Source organism: Rhineura floridana, chromosome 10, assembly GCF_030035675.1.
Source record: "Rhineura floridana isolate rRhiFlo1 chromosome 10, rRhiFlo1.hap2, whole genome shotgun sequence".
Lineage (NCBI taxonomy): Eukaryota > Metazoa > Chordata > Lepidosauria > Squamata > Rhineuridae > Rhineura > Rhineura floridana.
In genome coordinates this window covers 57210270-57232744 of record NC_084489.1, presented here as the reverse complement: position 1 = coordinate 57232744, position 22475 = coordinate 57210270, and the positions used below count along the sequence as shown (strand labels likewise).

The 22475-nt window shown below is 39.9% G+C and overlaps 1 protein-coding gene across 8 annotated transcripts in view; it reads left to right on the top strand.

Annotated features, from left to right (window-relative positions):
• The window catches only part of RUNDC3B (RUN domain containing 3B), an 81608-nt gene that overhangs the window by 21672 nt on the left and 37461 nt on the right, over positions 1-22475 (top strand). For 5 of the 8 annotated variants that reach the window (XR_009758246.1, XM_061587674.1, XM_061587673.1 and 2 more), the window contains exons 8-9: positions 593-750; positions 9716-9757. Coding sequence is in view for 7 of the 8 variants with exons in the window: in XM_061587674.1 (XP_061443658.1) it covers positions 593-750; positions 9716-9757 (200 nt within the window). In the remaining variant the exon portion in view is untranslated. The remainder of the gene's footprint in view (positions 1-592; positions 751-9715; positions 9758-22475) is intronic. The other 3 variants (XM_061587676.1, XM_061587675.1, XM_061587680.1) reach the window with 1 other exon arrangement.

The window sequence follows — 22475 nt, the reverse complement described above, 5'->3', positions numbered from 1 at the left end:
TAATTACTCCCCCCCCCAGGTTGTAAATTTAAAACATTAAAAAATAGTGCAGTGGAGATGTACAGATTACACTCTGAAAGTTGCAGAATGTTCTGCTTTCCTGGATGTTCTGAGTCTTGTAAGAACATAAAACATAAGAAGAACCCTGCTGGATCAGGCAAAAGACCCATCTAGTCCAGCATCCTATTTTCACAGTGGCTGTGCAGACAAATCAGACATATAAACAGAAAACTCCATGCAAGCTTTCTCACCCTTCTCATGCAACTGCAGTTTTCATTGGTCAGGCTGAACTATTATAATAATCTGAGTGTAGCTAGCTCCATTAGAAAAGCAACTTGCTGTAACAATTGCAAAGGCAAGTTGTATACAGAATTTTCAGCATGATAAAGAATGATTTAAATAGCATTTTTGTAACTTTATTATTGTTGGTACTCTACCCTGTTTCTACCAAAAATGTGCTTTTAACAGCTGCCTATCACTGGTTCCAATGAGTATCAAATGCAGGACTGCTCACCAAAATACTTTTAAAATAAAAAAAAATGTTGCTTAGTTTGCACGTTTTGTAGTATAATAAAGATTTGTTTATTTCTAGGGTTATCTAGAAGAGCTAGTACGCCTTAGAGAGACCCAGTTGTCCGAATCTATCTCTCAGAAGAAGCTGTTGCGTCAGAAGATAGAAGCTATGGATCTGGCTCATAAAATGGAAAAGGAACAACTTGAGTACATCATTGTGGAACTGCAAGATCAACTGTAAGTCGGATGCAGTGCAGAGATCTTGCTAGAAGAGTAATAGGTTTTTGTCTTTATATGAACAAGTACAGTTTAAATGTTAATGAAATTAATGTAGTTCAGTTATTAAAACTGAAATTATTTGCCTGAAAATCCTTGCAGAAGAGACAGGATTTTTATTTATTTGCAAAAATTTATATACTGCCAACATTAAGAAAAAATAATGATGGCAGTGAACAGCATGAAGTCAACAATAAAATTAAATTCATAAAAGTAAAAATATATCACAAATCAGTAAATCAAATAAATATATCAACATAGCTAGATCACCCCTCAGGGAAAACCTCAGGGAACAGATGAAGTTTTAATCAGGTGCCTAAATGCCAACACTGTAGGTGCCTGCCTGATGTTCATTGGAAGAGCATTCCAAAGGGCAGGTGCTGCCAAAGTCAATGCCCTGTCTTATGGAACATAAGATGAACCTCAGAAGCATAAAGCACTGCTAAGAGTGTGTCTCCTGAGGCTCAGAGTGTCAGAGCAGGGGTATACAAGGTAAGGCCTTCTGAAGTAAGCTGGTCCCAAGTTGTTCAAGGTTTTCAATAGCAAGACCTTAAACTTGGGAGGCCAGTGCAGTGCTTTTAGCTAAGGTGTTACATGCTTTCATTATGGCATCTGCCACAGCAGCTTTGCTGCAGCTTCCAGACCAGCCTTAAGGGAAGCTCCATAGTAAACCAATCTAAACAGTAGTCCAGGCAGTTATGAATGCCTGGACTACCATAGCTAAGCTATCCCAATACAGGAATAGTTGTAGCTGTTGCACCAGGTGAATCAGGCAGAAGGCACTCCTAGCCACGGAAGCCTCTTGGGTCTCCAGTGATAGAGATGGATCCAGGAACACACCCCCAAGCTACATGTCTGCTTCAGAGGGAGTGCCACCCCATCCAGAACAGGCAACTAAACTGTTTCCCAAGTCTGAGAACCACTCACCCGCAGAGCTTCCATCCTATCAGGATTCAGGCTCAGTTTATTGGTCCTAATCCAGCCCACAACTGCACCCAGCTCCTGCACACCCAAACCTGATTCAAATGTTACGGAGAAAGAGTTGAGTGTCCTCAGCGTATTGACACTGTGCTCCTTATTTTCTCATGACTACTCCCAATGGTTTCATATAGATAATAATAATAATATTTATATCGCGCCCTTCCTCCCAGCAGGAGCCCATGTGGGTGAGTGGTCCCCATGTCCTGGGGTTTGGTCAGTTACCTACTCTGGATGGGGTTGCATTCTCCTTCAAAGAGCAAGTGCACTGTTTGAAGTACTCCTGGAGGCTCCTGGTGTCTTCAGTGCCTAGGAGTGCCTTAATAAGCTTAAACCTGGTACAGCAGCTGTAGCTGTTCCTGGACAGGAATTGCTTGACCAGTTGCCATTCACGCAACCTCAAGACTGGATTACTGTAAGACAATGCCTTTGCTTAGGGATACGCACTGGTTGCCAGTGTGGTACTGGACTAAGTTGAAGGTTTGGTACTGGCATAGAAAGCCCTAAACATCATAATAACTTCTGTTTATTATGGCCAATAGACCAGAAACAAGCCATACACAGTACATCAAAATATTAAATATAGGACAGATAAAAGAAAGTGTAACATAGTAACAGCAGCTCAATTATATACAAAATAACAAATGACATCAGTAAGCTGGAAATAATACTTCAAACATCAGGTGGTCAATTCCTTCCTTATTTTTACTGCCACCAATAGAAATTTGGTCACTGTCAATAATATCCAAGGCATGTTATCTCCTAGCAAATATTTAACATATAATTGAGATGATCTTCCTGGTCGTTTGGCCACTAAAGGACCAATCATTTGCGGACGAGCTCCAGCATAGAAATTGCAAAAGAGAAGGTCATTTCCCACAGACCAACTCCTGGTTGTTACAAGGGAATACCCACAAGTAGAATGGAACATCAAGATATCATCCCCCAAAGCATTTGAGATGGTAGCACGTTAACTGTGGCCGAGTAAAAGTCCCATGATTTAGCTAAAATAAGCAGCTAACTGAAAAGGAACAAAATAGGAAATACCCAAGGCCAGCAGGTTGTACGTGAGTGAGCCAAAGGGTCCTGACAGAAGGTATCCCAGAGTCTTGGCTTTACTAAGGCTAGCGCAGAATCAACCATTTGGGGGGGAAAAGGAGGAGACAATCTTATGCAACAGGCTACAAACAGACTTAAACAACTTGGGATTAGGTTACATACTGTACCTGTTTGGTTACTGTTAATCAGGAGAGACTCTTCCTGGTAGTGCCTAAGGTTTCTGAGATCCATTTCATGGTTATTCAGGGTAGAGTCTTCCATCATCACAGCATCCCTCTTGTCGAATTCCCTCCTGGTACATATCAGACAGGTGCCAACTATTAGGTTTTTGGTGGCTGTTGAAGACCTTTATTTTTAGGCAACCCTTTCCAGAGATATGATCCCAGCCTACTGTGTCTTATATTGTTTGTTCTTTTATTGTTTTCAAGGATCTTCCTCTCTGTTTTTTGTACATTGTTTTGACAATAAAGTTTGCAAATACATTCTCCAAACAAACTTTTTTTAGTTTTAAAGTAAAACTTTGGCCTGGTTAAAACTATGGTTTAATGTAAACAAGCAGCATGCTGGCACATGCAGCTGAAAAGTTCTTGCTCTACTCCTTCCTGCTGCCAGGAAACAAGCAGAAGTCATGTTTGAACCAGACTTATGGTGTGTTTCCCCCAAACAAACCCTAACCCAAGAATGAGCCTTGCTTAATGCTTTTAGTTTGTAGACAAACAAACCACAAACCCAGATTTGGAAATCAGTTCCTGGTGGTGTGGCAGCAGCAGGAGGGGGGAGAGTCATGAGAACTTTGTCACAGCATTCAGGAGCATGCTGCTTGTCTACATTAAATCATATTTTGTTTTTAACTATGGTTTAATGTGATGTGTGAACCAGGCCACTGTTTGGCTACAAACATTTGTGCTCCTCAGGTATTAGTACAATTTATTCAGAAAAATAAGTGCAATGTATGCAAATCTTTAAATCCATACTCCTAGATTGAGCAGATATAGGAAAATGCATACAACTTGAATATTTTAGAATTTCAAAAATTGTTATGTGAAGTGCAGTTGAGTAGCCGGAGGAGAAGTTGAGTAGGCAAAGGAGAAGTCTAGGTAAGTGGTAGAAAGTACAGTAGGGCCTTGCTTTTCGGCGTTCTGCTAATACGGCAGCTTTCAATTAGAGTAAGGCCCCACTTATACGGCGCTTGTTCCGCTTTTACGGCATATTTCAGGAGTCAAGCACCATTTTATTGACGGAGTTCCACTTTTTGGCGGGTTTTGCTTTTAGGCGGGGGTCTGGAATGTAACCCACCATATGAGTGGGGCCCTACTGTAATTAGAGACCATAAGGGAAGGGAAGGTTTAGGGATTAGAATTTCTGCTAGAAAGTCTGCTAGAAGTCTCCAGAATTTAGGAACCTTTTTTAGGTTTTTCAGTTCAAGGGCTGGATTTCCTTATGACCAGCCTTCTGAGGACTACAGGCCTTTGGTGAGTGGGCCAAATGAAAAGTGGCTGTGGACAAAGTGGGAGGGGCCATAGCTGACGCACACAAGCTTTATAGTGCATTTTAGGCTTTTTTTCAAGCCTAAGTGTTGGAGGATGAGTGATTTTCATAGAGATTACAACTAGGGAGGTTAGGGTTTACTCTTAACGCATCAGCTGCAGTCTCCACAATCATCCCACCCACAGCAATGGAAGGCTATTTTCAGTCCTAAATGACACATGAGGTGCATTTGCATGAGACTGTTGCAGTGGGGAATAGGAAGGGTTAATCCCCCTCCACGCTGTGACCTCCCCCTCCACATGAGGCAATTAGGCTCAGAAACAGCCTTCTGTTGGTGCCAATGACAGGCTGTTCTCAAACTTAATTGTTGAATAGGGGACAGCAAAGTGGAGCCTCCCCATCCACCCACTACAGGCTGAATGGGGAGGTCCCATAGTCAGTATCTGTTGCCTGTGGTCTGCTGGTTCCCCACCCTTGCTTTGGTGACACCTGCCCCAATCCCAGAGTGTCTTTCAGAAGTGTAACTCACGACTAAACAATTAGAATAGGAATGGCATCTCCCCCTCATCATATGGATTCCACATTCTCCAATAAGGCTGTTTAAACAAGCAGACACACAACTTCATACAAATTTTCATATTACGATGTATGTAAAAGATTGGGTATAGGTTAAAGTTGCTATTGTTATCCATAAACGACATTGTGCACAACTCTTCAGATATTTCTCCTGAGAGCTTTACTTGCTTGAGAAAAAATTATGAATGTTAGATACTTCATGTTGAAAAACTAACAACTAATAATAGAATTTTACATCTCATTCAGATTTGAAGATATTGGAATTAATTAGATATTAGAAGATTTGTTAACTTAGATGGTATCAGTTAAATGTGGTAATTATAGTCACAGTGACATTTACATTTGTAGAATATGTAATTATTTCTCTACTTAGGATGGAATGGTCTCAGTGCAGTGGTCAAATTCCTCAAGTTAGAAATCTAAATGATGATGATCTGCGTACAGTTCTGTGTCTCCTCTGCTGCTGGTCTTTGGTTCTTCTACTTTCAGTCACTGCTCTGCTTTTTCTAGGGACTGTGACACATAGTTTTAGGATTAGATTCTAAATACTAGAAGAGCACTAATTACTTATCCATAGCTTGGATTATATTTGTACTTGCACATGCATGCTAAGTGAATCACAATGCTCTGAGAATCACCTCACCTCTGAGTAAGCTTAGGGATGTGTGTGAGAGAGGAGAGGCATGGCTATGAGGCACATTTAAGCCCCAGGACTTCTCTTAATTTAATTCTGAGGGTGCATTGCAGAATGTGGAGGGTGGTTGTCCCAATTGTAACCTGAGATCAATGGTGGGATTATATAAATGACTTTGTGGATACTTCTATAAACTGTGTAGAAAATGTCTTGTTGAGCTGATTTGCTCCAGAAACGATGTTTAATATTTTGTTTCTATTTGTCTTTTATTCCTGGCTCAGTGGCACTATTGTGAGAGCAGAGTTACAAGAGCAGAGATGTCTCATCCAGGCAGCTCATTATCATGTTTGTCTTGCTATAATTTCTAACCTGTTGGAGCAAAGATGACTTTGCATCAAATCTGCAGGAGTAAATATGAAAGAAGAGCATCAGTGAAATAATACATAAGACTCCCGTTCTTCCTAAAATGACAGAGTAGTCTACCAAACGGTTTTAATATCTCAAACAAAGCAGCCTGTGTAGTCCATGTGGATGAAGTAAGGCACTCCTTTATTGATAATAGCATGCTTTAAAAAAGTAGAAGGCAAATGCCCCACAATGCAATCTTATGCATGTCTACTCAGAGGTAAGTGCCACTGAGTTCAGTGGTGCTTACTCCCATTTAAGTAGGTATAGGATTGAAGCCTTTACCATACAACAAATGGGTCTGCGTAGACATTGGGTTGGATCCAGAGCCCCATGGCTGGAGTTGTGCTCCCCTTGTGCCCCCCAAAAATCTGCTCTGCAAGTCTGGGGGACCCTCCAAGTCTGGGGAACAGTGTGAGAGATGGACTGCAGGGAGAAGGGAAACTGACAAAAATCTCTCCTCTTCCCCCCCCCCCCCAAATTTCATTGGAGCCAAGTCTCTTCAGTGCATGGAAATATATCTTTTGGATCCAACCTATTATGTGGAAATCAATAAGAAATGTTACTGCCAAAAGCCTGACAACAAAATACAGTATTTCTATGGGATTTACTAAGCTGTTATAGTAAACAATCTTTAAAGAACCCCTTCAATAGTCAGAGTAAAACTTTACAGTACAATCATGTGTGCACACATATAACATGTATTTGTGTAATACTTTGCAAGAAATTTATAGTCTGTTTTTGACTGGCTTTTTAAAATCTTAGTATTAATTTAAACTATTTAGAGGATGTACTTCATGTGTACTGTTTTTGTTTTGCTGTGTCATTTTTTCCATGTGTACTGTCTTGCTGTGTCGCATCTTTGTGTAAGGTGCATAGTGTGCTTAGAGATCTCTTGTTGTCTGAGGCTTGTAGAACCTGCACTATGTTAAGGACTATCTAGAAGTGGGTAGAAAGTTACAGTTCCGGTAAAATTCATTCAAATTGTTTTGCTTTCAGGTATTGCTTTTTTTACAGCATACCTACTCATGTGGCTCATCTTGGGTTTTTTTAGACAATTAAGGCTGCAATCCAATACATGTCTACCCAGAAGTAAACTCCATTGGGTTCAATGGGACTTACTCCCAGGTAAGTGTGTATTGGATTACAGCCTTAATCTCAGTTTGATTTTATTGACTGTCTTGAGTTATGAGCAGCAGGTCTTTATTTTTCACAGTTTGGTATATTCTGTATTTGAACAAATTAAATAGCATGTAAGAGTAAAGTTGTAGATCCAAGTAACTTCCAAACAACCCAAAAAGTGTTATTCCCCATTTTGCATCAGCTGCCTAACATTTGGTACATTGCTTCATATGAAAATACACTGTGGTAGTGCTTGGATGTATAACTTTTATAGAGGATTCATTCAGCAAGATAAGTATTTCATTCTAGATTTCTAGATGCAATTTTAGCCCCTAAATATTCATACTATGAGTAGTCTCATCATTTGACCTTAAACTGAGTAGATGGCTTAAATAATAAAGATTGTGGCAGTGGGGGCTATTCTAGAATGCTTTTCATAGGTAATACGTGCATAACAGAATTGCCTCTTTTCTTTCTCAACCCAAATGTTAGATGATTTGTGCAGCTCCCCATGGACCTAGTGGTGTTAGTAATGTTAGCTCTTAACATTTTTGATACTGAATTAGTCGGAATGCTCTGAGTCATTGTAAACTTAATATGAATCATCCTATTAGCTGCATATCTGCTTTAGACATTCTGCATTAAATGCTGCCATACTTGCATTACATTGAATATTTTATCTGTAAGAAGATAATGGGCTTTAAAGATCTGAGGGGCAGATGGTATTCTGATTTTTTTTATTGCAGAAGAAGCAATAGATAACATTTGATTAGTTATTTAACAGCAGTTAGTTAAGCACTTAGCCAGTGCAACACAGATGCATATTCAAGTTGCTTCCTATGTTGAAAATTCAATGTAGCAATAATGAGCAGTTATCTTTAATGTTTCAGCAGAGCATGTTAGCAAAAGGTATGTGTTGCTCATGTTTAAAAAAAGGCCCAAAGATTAACATCCTAGCAATCTGTGTCAGTTATTTTAACTGTACTTCAGGTTTTCCTTAAATAAATAACCTAAGGTTTGAAAGCTTGACTTTATTGAAAGATGGCTGTGAACATCTATTTGAGGCTAATGGCCACTGTCAAACTCCCTCACATACTCATAAATGTACTTAAAGTGCCTGGAAAATTTAAGTGATAGAGCAGAACATTCTGTAATTGAATCAGATGCTTAGCACAGTTGCGTCTGCTGTTAGATAATTGATATTTCAGCTATTTCTATTAGGATTGGAGGTGTAAAGAACAGATCAGTCCATGGAAACTATTGTCTATTTAAATCTTGACTATGACATGTTTATTTAAAAAATCCATTCTTTTTCACTATAAACGTCGGTTCTGATTTCCTTTGCTCTTTGCCCCCAACTTTGTTCTCCACAGCTAGCCACTAAATGCCGTGACATTTGAATCAATTCAGGCTGCCGTTTTTCTCTGCTGGAGGATTGAAAATGAAATATGGATATGAGTCACTGTCAGTGTGATAAAATATTTAAAACTTCATGATGGAATTTAAATTAAACGTGATTACATGATTCATTATTTGATAAGGCTACTTGATTTTTTAAAAAGTATAATGCTAGTAATGAAACTCAAAACTTTAATCCTCAAATGTGCCATATATACAAGCAGTAATGTAAATAACATAGTATTTTAAATGCTCCACACTTTTAAATTTAATTTAAAAAAACTTACTAAGAGACAGAAATTCACATCTCAATCCTTGTCTGAATCAGTGAATAATCTGAAGCATTCCAATTCAGATGAAGAATCTTGTGCTTGCCCTTAAACAGATTTCTAATAAAATAATAAAATATATTATACAAATAATTATAAAGTGAGAAATTGACAAGAGTAATGGTATAAAAGTACTGCACATTAAAATGGTGGCAGTAAGATACCACTTTAGATACAGTTAAGTTGGAACAGTTTTATTTACCGTATGTTTAAAATGGCTAACTCAAGTGTTTGCATATTAAAACTGAAAAATAAAGTTGGTTTCCTTCAGTAAGTGGTACTTGGATATTCAAAAGCCCTATTAACTATTGGGTTTGTTTTCCAGGACCAGGAAGGATCAAATACAATGACATTTGTAGGAGTCTGCAAAACTTTTTTTAACTTGTGTTCTTCTGAGTAGGAGTATGTGACTGTATGAAGAACGTTTACCTTCTGCCCTGCCTCCTACCCCAGACTGTGGGGTCGGGGACAGGTACTAAAACTTACAAACTAACTCAGCCTATTGCCACCACTTAGTTTATCAGTGAGCTAGAGCAACTTGACATCCTCTTATGACCAGTACACTGATATTATTTAGGGCCAGAAGCACAACTCATGTCAACAACAACTTCTGGTTTTAGTTGTTGTTGTTATTATGTGCCTTCAAGTCTATTATGACTTATGGCGACCCTATGAATCAGTGACCTCCAAGAGCATCTGTCATGAGCCACCCTGTTCAGATCTTGTAAGTTCAGGTCTGTGGAATCAATCCATCTCTTGTTTGGCCTTCCTCTTTTTCTGCTTCCTTCTGTTTTTCCCAGCATTATTGTCTTTTGTAGTGAATCATGTCTTCTCATTATGTGTCCAAAGTATGATAACCTCAGTTGCATCATTTTAGCTTCTAGTGACAGTTCTGGGTTAATTTGTTCTAACACCCAGTTATTTGTCTTTTTTGCAGTCTATGGTATGCACAAAGCTCTCCTCCAACACTGCATTTCAAGTGAGTTGATTTTTCTCTTACCCGCTTTTTTCACTGTCCAACTTTCACATCCATACATAGAGATCGGGAATACCATGGTCTGAATGATCCTGACTTTGGTGTTCAGTGATACATCTTTGCATTTGAGGACCTTTTCTAGTTCTGTCATAGTTGCCCTCCCGTAGTTCGATAAATACTGCATTCCCTGGGATCCCCTTTCTTTGGAATTGGGATATATATTGAACACTTCGAGTCTGTGGGCCATTGGTTAGTTTTCCATATTTCTTGACAAATTTTTGTCAGAATTTGGACAGATTCATTCTCAATTGCTTGTAGCAACTCTATTGGTATGCCATCTGTTCCTGGTGATTTGTTTCTTCCAAGTATTTTAAGAGCAGCTTTTACCTCACATTCTAAAATTTCTGGTTCTTCATCATATGGTTCCTCCGTGAATGAATCTGTCATCCTGACATCTTTTCTAGAGTTCTTCAGTGTATTGCTTCCATCTTCCTTTTATTTCATCTCGGTCAGCCAGTGTGTTCCCCTGTTGATTATTCAACATCCCTACTCATAGTTTAAATTTCCCTTTCATTTCTCTAATCTTTTGGAATAGGGCTCTTGTTCTTCCCTTTTTGTTGTCCTCTTCTATTTCTATACAATAACTATTGTAATAGTTTTCTTTGTCTCTACATACTAGTCTCTGTATTGTTGCATTTAGGGTTCTGTGTTTCTATTTCCTTTTACTTTCCTTCTCTCTTGAACCATTTGAAGAGTTTCTTCAGTCATCCATTGGGGTATTTCTCTCTTTTTAACTAGAGGTATTGTCTTTTTGCATTCTTCCCCGATCGTGTCTCTGACTTCAGTCCATAGTTGTTCTGGTTCTCTGTCAACTAAGTTTAAAGCCTCAAAGCTGTTCCTTATTTGATCTTTATAGTCTTCTGGGATGTTATTTAAATTGTATTTTGGCATTATGATTGCTTTGTTGTTCTTTAGCTTTACTCTGATTTTTGATATGACCAGTTCACGATCTGTACTGCAGTCTGCTCCTGGTCTTGTTTTTGCAGAAATTATGGAACTTCTCCATCTTCTGTTGCCAATTATATAATCAATTTGATTCCTATATTGACCATCTGGTGATGTCCACATGTACAGTCGTCTTTTTGGTTGCTCAAATAATGTGTTTGCAAGAAACTATTGGCTTCACAGAATTCAATAAGTCTTTCTCCTGCTTCATTTCTGTCTCCTAAGCCCCATTTCCCCACAATTCCTAGTTCTTCACTGCTCTCTACTTTTGCATTCCAGTCCCCCATGATGATCATCATATCTTGTTTTGGTGTGTGATCAATTTCATCCTATACTTCTGTGTAAAATCTCTCCTTCTTCTTCTGCGTTTCCCATTAGAGCGTAGACTTGGATGATGGTTATGTTAATAGGATTCCCGTTTAATCTCATTGATATAACTCGCTCAGACCTTGCATTGTAGCTCCTAACTGCTTTTGCTACATCACTTCTTTTTTTTTTTTCAATAATTTTTATTCAGATTTTCATAAAACATACAAGACAAAATCATAAAACATTCAAAGACAAAAAACAAAATCAAAAATAGTTAAACAAAAAGAAAAAAAGAAAAGAAGAAGAAAAAAAAAAAAAACAAAAATAAAAAATAAAGAATAAAATATTGACTTCCCATTTGTCAAAGATCAAATCAGTTATAAGTCTATAATATATAGCAATCCTGTCTCTTAAGTCATATTATAAAATCACTTTCCTCCAGTAGTTATCTTACTTAATCATCAAATCTCATAAACATTACTTTATTCTTTCCACAAAAAGTCAAAGAGAGGTTTCAATTCTTTAAGAAATATATCTATCAATTTTTTTTTCCAGATAAGCATATCGATTAATCCATCTCATTACTAATTATGATAATCTTATTGTCATAACCATAGTCAAAATAAACATTTCAATTAATCCATCACATCAGAATCTGTTAGGTTCAGTAATTTCAGTAGCCATTGTTCTATTATCTCTATTAGTTCCATTTTCCATCTTCCATCTTCAGTAGTCTTGTTAAGTCCAGTAATTTCAATATCCAATCTTCCATTATCAGTATTCCATAATAATCTTGCTGTCAAAGCCATAGTCATATAATAAGAGTCTGATGGGAATTACCTCTATCCCAAATATTTTCTTGCCATCCATTCTGAATAAGTTGCTGAAATACTGCTGTAAAATCATATCTCTGTTCTTTTTTTCAAAATACACTGGGTCATCTCTTAAAAGTTTTTCCATTGTCACATGGCTGCAGTTAATTCCATAGATTTTCTCTATATTGGGCTCCATCACATCATTCCAGTCCAGAAGATAATCCATGCCATTGATAACTTTATCTCTAGAATCTTCATTAATTTCTTCAGAGATAACATTGAGTTCCAAACAATAGATTTTATTTCTAAAGTCCATAGACTCCAAATCTTGTTCCTGTTCCACGTTTGTTCCAATCTCCGGGATCTCCTCTCTCACAGGGACCCCTATTCCAGTCTCCAGGGTCTCCTCTCTCACAGGGACCCCTATTCCAATCTCCGGGGTCTCCTCTCTCACAGGGACCCCTTCCAGGGTCACCTCTCTCACAGGGACCCTTATATCTTTAATCTCCTGCTTCATTTTACTCAATTCAATTTTCGTTATCTCAATCTCATTCATTATTCTCTGAAACATAGTTATTTCCAGATTCTCAGCCACTTTCTTAATTGCCATTTTAAAAGAAAAATATAGGAAAACCACTTCTTATTTCAGCAACAATTGGGTTAATACTCCAAACTTGGTGACATCACAGTATAAACAGAGCAGACAGCCTTATCTCTCCAATAGTTAAGTAAACAAAATGCAGTTCCCAGGATCGAAGCAATTAATGGCAATCGTCAAGAAACAGATTCGTCAAAATAAAATAGACCAAAAAGAGAGTAGTCTCAAAACAGTATAATATTTTTCAAAATAAAAATCTGGAATAGAAATCCCTCTTCTGTGTGTATCTTTAGAATGCAAATCCAGGACAGCTTTTTGCAACAAAAACAGAGATAAGCTATTAATTAGTGCGTAGCAGAGAGAAGTTACGGCTCCCCAGTGAGATGTCAAAAACCGATCAATCTGGCAAATCTCTTTTAAACAGCAACAAATTAAGTCAAGTAAAAGAAAAATATAGAAAGAAGGGTGCTTGCCTGTTAGTGCGTTCTCTCTTAGAAGATAAGATGAACGTTCGCTTTAACAGATAGAGCTTGCTGTTGAAAATCCGTCCCACCTTCGTCGGCTGGACCTCGTCCCATAAATTAATGAGATCTGGTCGTCCCAACAAAAATAGGCTTTGAGGTTAATCTCTTCGTTTCTCCCTACCCGGGAGAAGTTTAATCAGTCAAAAAAAAAAAGAAAAAACTGACTGATATATCTGAATAAGCTTCTTTTGAGGCAGGAGCCCGTCTCAAAAGCAGGCACAGGCTAAGTCACCCTTCCCGGAAGTTGCTACATCACTTCTCACTATTAAAGCAACCCCGTTTCTCCTTGATTTCTCATTTCCTGCATAAAATATTTTGTAGTTGCCTGATTGAAAATGTCCCATTCCCGTCCATTTTAATTCACTCACGCCAAGTATTGTAATGTTGATACGCTCCATTTTTTGCTTGACAATTTCTAACTTTACCTGGTTCATGCTTCTCACATTACATGTTCCTTTTGTGTGCATCATAAAACTCTGGACTCTCCTTTCACATCTGTGCACATCAGCCTCTGGGCTTCCTTTCGGCTTTGACCCAGCTGCGTCATTAGTCACAGTGCTACTCGTACTTGTCCTTTGTTCTTCCCCAGTAGCTCGGTGAGTGCCTTCTGACCTGGGGGTCTCATCTTCCAACACTATCTTCTGTTTCATTTTGGATACTCTGTTCATCCGGTTTTTGTGGTAAGAGGTATTCAGAGGTGGTTTACCATTGCCTTCCTCTGAGTTTGGATGCATCTTAGTCTGGTGTCTCAGCTTTGACCATTCCGCCTTTGGTGCCCCTGCTAGGAGTCTAGCCTCTTCGTCTACACTCATGATGGCATTGCTCTCAGCTTCTTCAGCACTCTCAAACCCCCTCACCACGTTAAGGTGTGCATCCTAAAGTGGGTGTAGTTTTAGTATAGTGGTCCATTTCTATGGAACTCCATCCTGCAAACAATCAGGCAGGCACTGTTCCTGTTAAGTATCAGATGCCAGTTAAAGTGGTTTTATTTCAGGTGGCCTTTGTATTATAACCACTGTAGTGTGTTTTTGTATTTTTATTTAAACTCTGTATATTAGATTAATGTTCTTTGTAAGCTGCTTTGAGACATATAGTGAAAAGATGGGGCATAATTTTCAATAAATAAATCAATATCAAATGCTGGTAATATGACCCGGTATGATGACACTGGGCAAAGAGGAAACCCTGAAAGCACAGTAATTTAAAATTTATTTTATTTAAGGAAATTGGAGTTTTATATGGGATTTAAAAGTAAATTGCATAAGATACTATGAAACTGGCAACAGCATAAAAATAGGGTGGAAAGCTTCACTGTCTAGTGAGTATTAAACTACAGAGTGCCTCAAAACTTACTTTGTTGCAAAAGTCCAGTGCTTCAAGAAGGGATGGATGAGAAATTTGATGCAGTTCACATTTCAAGCCAAATCTATGAAATCTGCATTTTCTGAAACAATATGAGAACCAAAACACAGCCATCTTTGGAAATTTGTATTTATACAAATTTTGCAATACAGTTTTCCAACCAACCAATGTTTACAGCAATGCATATATTAGGGGAAAGTGTGCATTAAAACAAATAAGTGAAAATAACATAGAAAAATGCATTATATAAGGAGAAATTGCTTGTAAAGTGTGTACATTTGTCAAAACTACGTACTAAAATGTATTTATTAGGACAAATTAGCATTAAAATTCTGGAGAATTATCATGAAGATTTTTAAAAAATATATATCATGAATTCCTTTAGAAATGTGGAGAACTGAATTTAGGGCGGGAAAAATGAGCAAGAGAGAGAACCAAAATGGACAGATCCTTCTATCACTAGGAGCAAGCCTCTTCTAACTGGATTGGCTTATGTCCCTTCAGAACAATGAGGCCAGGTAGAAATGGGAACATTACTTCAAAATTGAAGTACGAATTGAATTACAAATTGAACCAAAGAAACCTTTCACTTTCTCTTGTTCTGGTAAGGGTATATTTGTCCTTTTCCAGGCACCAAAAACTCATTTAAATTGGTGGATACATAGTACTTTGGTTGGTAGATACACAATACACAAAACAGAGGAAATTCCTCAGTATTTTTAGCAAGGGAGGCTAGCCTGTCAGGTGCATCTGGCCCCAAAGAGGTTTTCATGGCCCACAAGATCCCCAAATTGTTATTTTTTAAAAAAATATCCATGCCCACTTTGATATGTGGTCCCTGCAAGGTTGATCATGGGGCAGTGAGGTACTTGGCCTGAAGAAGGTTAGCTACCCTGACTTATAGGGAGGACTGTCACCTCTTATGTGCGAAAGACACCCACTGCCACACTCCCTTTTTGTTCTCTATTTGTACAGAATCTTACTTCTTCACCATGTTCTTTCTTCAATGTTTTGTAGGTCTGGTAGCTTCTTTCCCTCTGTGTCCGCCCCATCAACAACATAGTAACTCCCCCTCTATTACACACAGACACACTCTCTTGTGCATACACACACTCCTGCTTCAAACAGGGCGTCAGACAGAAATGCTCTGTTTTTAACTCTTGTTTTGCTCTGAATTTGTGTCCCTAAGCCAATCAAAGAGGGAGGGAAGGAGGTGGGTAGTGATAATTTCCTTTCTACTTTTACTCTTCCCTCTTCCTTCCCTGCTTTTGATCTTTCTCCTTTCCTTTCTAATTTTTTTTATACCTGCAGAGATTCTCCCACCCCACCCCCTTAAGCAGCTTGAGTGAGGGGACATATGGGGGGGGATGTAAAAAGAGGTAGAAATTGAATATACAGAACAATCCTAGGTCTCCTCAAAAATAATCCCTCTGAGTTCAGTTGGACCTACTTCTATGTATTTATATTTAGTTAACTTGTGTGTTGCTCACTCAAAGAACTTTCTTTTAATGGGTAAAAATAAATCAGATAAGACAATTTAAAATTTCAGAACATCAAAAACAATTTGGAAGTCAAATAAACTGTGAAAGCTGGTCACACTTCAGAGAAAACATGGTTAAACACTGTTTTTATCAAGTGTCTAAAGCAAGGATGGGGAATCTTTCTGGCCAGATTTTCATTTCCCCAACCCCTGGCAGGTCAAAGGTGACAGGTGGGCGTGGGTGTCCACCAGACAATCACCTGACATCACAGTGACTTCAGGTGATACTTCCCTTTGAAACCCTGATCTTCAGCTTCAAAGTGAATCTGAAGATGTGCCTCTGCCCAGGATGGGATCGCACCTTCAAATGCCACCATCCATGTGGAAGATATTGAAGGTACTCTCCAGTTGGCCCATCAGCTGAAATGGGCAGATGGGAGTGTGACTTCAAACACCTGCCCTCACCAGTGATGTCAGCTAGTGGGCATGGTTTGGGGAAAATGGCACTGGGGGGGCAAATTTATTTATTTATTTAAACAATTTATATCCCGCCCTAGTTCATAGAATTCAGAGCGGCGAACACGCAAACAGTATCCAATACAATCCAGCATAAAACCACAAGAAATAAAACAATTAAAAAAAAATTAAACTTTAAAAGCTTGACGAAACAAAAGTAGTTTTAACTGACGGCGAAAATCAATAAGTGAAGGGGAACGTTGTATCTCTGGCAGCAGATTATTCCATAAAATGGGAGCTATAGTCAAAAAGGCTTTGTTCCTAGTATTGGAACGATGAATTAAAAAGGTAGAAGGAATGATGAGAGAGTGTTCAAAAAATACTCTTGTCGGTCGCTGAGATTTATATTCCACAATACGGTTTGATAAATATATTGGTGCTAATCCATGTAGGGCCTTAAAAGTTAATACCAGGATTTTAAACTGATGTCGAAATGAAATTGGTAGCCAATGAAGTTGGTAAAGAAGAGGTGTGGTGTGCATTTGTGGGCCAGCTCCAGTCAGCATTCTGGCTGCCGCTCTCTGTACCAGCTTAAGCGGACGGAGTGATTTTGCAGAAAGTCCAATATAAAGAGAGTTACAATAGTCCAATTTAGAGGTCACAAGAGCCTGTGTCACTTTCCTCAGGTCCGACGTTCCTAGAAACGGACGGAGTTGGCGGACTAGTTTTAGTTGAGTGAAAGCACTTCTAGATACAGTTGCAATATGGGGTTCAAGGGTCAGAGTAGAATCAAGAATACCTAAACTCCAAACTTGGGATTTTAGAGGGAGTGGGATCCCATCTAAGGTAAGTAGGTTTTTAACTTCATAAGAGGGTTTCTGTCCAATTAATAGAACCTCCGTCTTTTCTGGGTTAAGTTTTAATTTGTTCTTATTAGTCCAGCTTTGAATAGCAACCAGGCATTGGTTTAAGTGCTGAATCGCCTCCAGGGCGTCAGGAGGAAAAGAATAGTAAAGTTGGGTGTCATCTGCATATTGATGGTAATGTATTCCAAAGTCACGGATGATCCTTCCCAAGGGCTCCATATAAATATTAAATAACATTGGTGATAATACGGAGCCTTGGGGGACACCGTAGCGTAATGGCCAAACCTTAGATGAAGAGTTCTCAAGGACAACTCTTTGGAGTCTGCCCTCCAAAAAGGAGCGAAACCATTGTAATACCATGCCTCGGAATCTCATATTAGAAAGGCGGTCTAGGAGAATAGTATGATCGATGGTATCAAATGCGGCTGAAAGGTCTAACAGAACTAGATAAGTTAGATTTCCTCTATCTAATTCAAGTTGCAGATCATCCACCAATGCTGTTAGCACTGTTTCAGTCCCATGTTTGGGCCTGAAACCTGATTGGAAGGAGTCATAACAGTCATTAGAATCCATAAATGTTTGAAGTTGTGTGGCTACAGCACGTTCAATAACTTTACTGATAAAGGATAGATTAGATACTGGACGAAAATTACTAAGAAGTGCGGGGTCGAGGGAGGGTTTCTTTAATAGTGGGATTACTATTGCTTCTTTCAGAGTTTTGGGGACATGGCCTTGTTGGAGTGAGGCATTGATTATCACACTGAGCCAATTTGCAAGTTCGGCTTTCGAGGTTTTTATAAGCCATGAATGGCATGGATCTAATGAGCAATTCGTCGGTCTCATACTAGTGAGAAGTTGAAGGACATCTGCTGGGTAAAAAGGTTGAAAGTTCGAAAGTAAAGGTGGGTGGGCAGCTTCTAATAGAGTGTCATTAAGTTCTGACAATTTGCCTATATTTATATCTGATGGAGCATATTCTATCGTTGTGATAGAGTCCAAGGAGGCGCGAATCTGATCCACCTTACCTTCGAAGAATGTAGCAAACTCTTTGCAACGGGCTTGAGAATGGACAATATCAGAATCTGGTTGTTTAGGACGAAGTAGACTGTTAACTGTCTGAAAGAGTTGTTTTGATTTATTTCCGGCTGATGTAATTGCGGTGGAATAGTATGCTTTTTGGGCAGCAAATCTAGCCAAAGAGTAGGCTTTCACAAATTCCTTAGTATGGGCTCGGTCAGATGGGCTCCTAGTTTTCTGCCAACGGCGTTCTAATTTTCGATAAGTACGCTTCATTTCTAACAGTTCTTTAGAGAACAAGGGGACTGATTTAGATCTTGTAATCTTTAACGGGCGTAGTGGAGCCATTGAATCCATAATATCAACCATGGTGTTATTCCAAGAAGAGATCAGAGTGTCGATTGGAGCTCCAATAGGGGGGCATGGATATTCCTTAAGCTTTGTTAAAAATATGTTGGGATCTAATAGTCTCTTAGGGCGGTATAACTTCGTGGGGGATTTGATTTTAAGGGGTACAGGTGACACGAGAAGGTTACAACTAATTAGATGATGGTCCGACCATGAAAGTGGGGTAAAGATTAGATTCTCTATTCGAAGATCAGAAGTACCAGCTTCTGGTTGGAAAATAAGATCTAGGTTATGACCTGCAGTGTGCGTTGGGGCTGAGATTAACTGTTGCAGCCCCAAAGTGGACATCGAAGTTAGAAAATCAAGAGCATCGCCAGGGGCGGGGGATTCCATATGAATATTGAAGTCTCCCAAAATTAAAAATCTAGGAGAGTCCAATAAAAGACCTGCAATTAGATTAGACAGGTCAAACAAGACACGGCTTGGTGAGTTGGGGGGGCGATAAATCACAAGAATCACAATACAATTGTGATGGCCAAGCTTCAGACAAAGAGAATCAAAACTGGGGGAAGACTGAAGGAAAATTCTAGATGAGGGAATAGATTTCCAGAATACTAGAGCTACTCCACCGCCACAATGATCTAATCTAGGTTGATGGTAAACAGCGTAATTAGGGGGACAGATACCAGCTAAGTTAGCTCCACCTAAGTTGTCAAGCCAGGTTTCAGTAATGCAGACGATGTCAGCCTGTTCATCTAAGATAAGATCATATATTATTGTAGTCATTATTGACTGATCTGGCATTAAATAATAGAATTAAATAGTCAGTACGTGTCTTTCCTCCAGGGATGGATTGGCCCTTTTGCTGATTAATTCTGGTGGGGGTTACTAAGCAACATGAAAAGATGGTATCCTTAGGCGGTTTGACGGTGTTTAATCTTTTATATTTCCCTTTGCCTAGCAGTGTTGGTATTGGCCTAATGTCAGGTCTCCTTTGCCAGTTTTCATAGGGCAAATTGGACCTCTTGGGGGCCATGATTGGCGCAGAGATTCCCCACCATAAAACAGAGGGTGCTTGCTTATTATGCATCAGAAGGGAATTTCATAACTTTGGTCCTGCTACATGAAATGTTCTCCTCCTGATGGTTATAGAGTGAACAGCATGTGGCACTCCTAGAAGTGCTTCCATGTAAGCATGCACAGGATAGGAACCTTAGAAAGGAGGGGAGACAAGACCTGGTGGATATTGGAGTCCATTCTGGATTATTTGGAGGGGAACTGCTTGAGCCACAGAGCCTGAATCCCTGAATGCACCCTCTGGCATTGTGGAGCCTGGTTTGCACCTTGGTACACCAATGAACTAAGGGCAATGAAACAGGCTGGACGACGACTAGAGCAGAAGTGATGAAACGTGCTGTGAGGCTGATCAGGCATGAGTAAAGCATCATAACCATGCCTGCTGTATGGCAGTGAGGGTGGCGAAGAAGGCTGCCTTTCTTGCCACCATTACATCCTCAAGTAGCCGTCCAGTGGAGCTTTTCCGTATTATCAAGGGTCTATTGACATGGAGATAGGAAATGAAGTTTTAGACCCTTCAGAGGCCCACTGTGAATTGTTTGCAAGGCACTTTGAGGGTGAACTTGCTCGCCTCCTTAGCGATCTTGATGCCTCATCCACATATACTGTAGTCCCCAGTGAAGTGTTCAGTGCAATGTCTGCTGCAACTTCTTGCAACTGGTTTCAGTTGATGCGGCCTGATGACATAGATGAGGTGCTTGTGACGATGCAGCCAGCAAGGTGTCCTCTCAACCCTTGCCCTTCTTGGCTTATTAAAGCTTGCAGAGGTGGGTTGACTGAGCAGATCCAGGGTGTGGTCAATGTGTCATTGTGAGAGAAAGTGGTTACAGCTGCCCTGAAAGAGGCTGTGATCTGACTGTTCCAGCAAAAGCCCACCCTGGACCCATTGGTTTGTAACTACTACTACCTGGTCACAAATACCCCCATTTTAGGGAAGGTGGTTGAGAGGGTTGTGGCACAGCAATTGCAAGTTCTCTTGGATAAAACAGGTTATCTTGACCCATTCCAGTCTGGGTTCAGGCCTAGTTATGGCACTGAATCAGCCGTCACCCTGATGGATAACCTTTCTCAGGAGATGGACAAGGGGAGTGTGACTCTGTTATTCTTACTTGATCTCTCAGAGGCTTTTGATATCATTGACCATGGTATCCCTCTGGGCTGACTTGGTGAGATGGGTATTGGAGGCACTGTTTTACAGTGGTTCTGATCCTGTCTCCAGGGTCATTCTCAGAGGATTGCTTTGGATGATTGTCTTTCCGTCCACTGGCAATTGTGCTGCGGGATGCCGCAGGGTACTTCTATCCAATTGCTGTTTAACATCTATATGAAGCCCTTGAGAGTGGTCATGAAGAGATTTGGGGCATGATGTCAGCAGTACACTGATGATACCCAGCTCTATTTCTGTGTAATCTGGATCTGGAGAGACCATGCAAGCCCTAGACCGGTGCCTGGATTTGGTGGTGGGCTAGATGAGGGTCAATAAACTGAGTCTAAACCCTAGCACAACGAAGGCATTGTGGGTTGGTGGTTTCTGAATTCAGATAATTGGTCAGTTGCCTGCTTTAGATGGGGTTGTACTCCCTCTGAAAGAGCAGGTCTGTAGTCTGGGAGTGCTCCTGGATCCATCTTTGTCACTAGAGGCCCAGGTGACCTCAGTGGCTAAGAGTGCCTCTTACCAGCTTTGGCTGGTAAAACAGCTGTGGCAACTTTTGGACTGGGATAGGCTGACCACTGTTGTCCATGCACTGGTAACCTCCAGACTGGATTACTGTAATGCCACTCTATGTGGGGCTGCCCTTGAGGTTGGCCTGGAAGCTGCAGCTGGTGCAAAATGCAGCAGTGTTACTGCTCACTGGGGCAGGGTATTGCCAACATGTCACCCCGTTGCTGAAAAAGTTGCACTGGCTGCCCATTAGCTACCTGGCTAAGTTCAGTTCTGGTTTTGGTGTACAAAGCCCTATACAACTTGGGACCAGGATACCTGAAATATCGTCTTACCCCTTATATACCCAGTTGATCACTACACTCTGCAGGTGAGGGCCTCCTGCAGATACCATCTTATCAGGAGGTCTGTTCCGCACTACATAGGAAGGGGACCTTTAGTTTAGTGGCACCTACCCTTTGGAATTCCCTCCCCTTAAATATTACACAGGCACCATCTCTGTTACTTTTTTGGCACCTACTGAAGACCTTTCTCAACAAGCCTCTTAAGTAGAGGCCTTATCCCAGTCTGTATCTGTGTTGGAATTGCTTTGAAGATGTTTTTAAAGCTTTTAAAAAATGTTTTAAAAGATATTTTGTTTCAATATATTTTAAACCCTGTTTTTATTATGTTTTAGAGTGCTTTTAGTGTTGTTGCTTGCCGCCCTGGGGTCCTACTGGGAGAAAGGGTGGGATATAAATAAATAAGGGCGAGTGAAGAGTACGTTGCCTTATTAGAGTTGACTGGAAAGAAGTTGTGGTAGGTTGAGATCAGGTGTGGAGGAGAGTGAGCCACCTGTTTTCTCTTGTTGTTGTTGTTGTTATGTGCCTTCAAGTCGATTCCGACTTATGGCAATCCTATGAATAGGGTTTTCATGGTAAGCGGTATTCAGAGGGGGTTTACCGTTGCCTTTCTCTGATTCTCTTTATTAGCTGTAATAAATGAACCCCTCTATGAGCTGTGTGCTCACCTTTTTATTCCATTGCTGTTGGCCAGTTCTGCTAAGTTCCTTAGGATTTGCAGCATTTCTTGCTTTATACATTCTACCATGACCGGAGAAGAGCAAAAGTGTATCTGTTTTCATTCTTGCCCAGTTTGTCTTCAGGGTCTCTGGGTACTGATCATGGATTGAGATTGTTTCTTTCTCTAAGGTGGTTCTGTG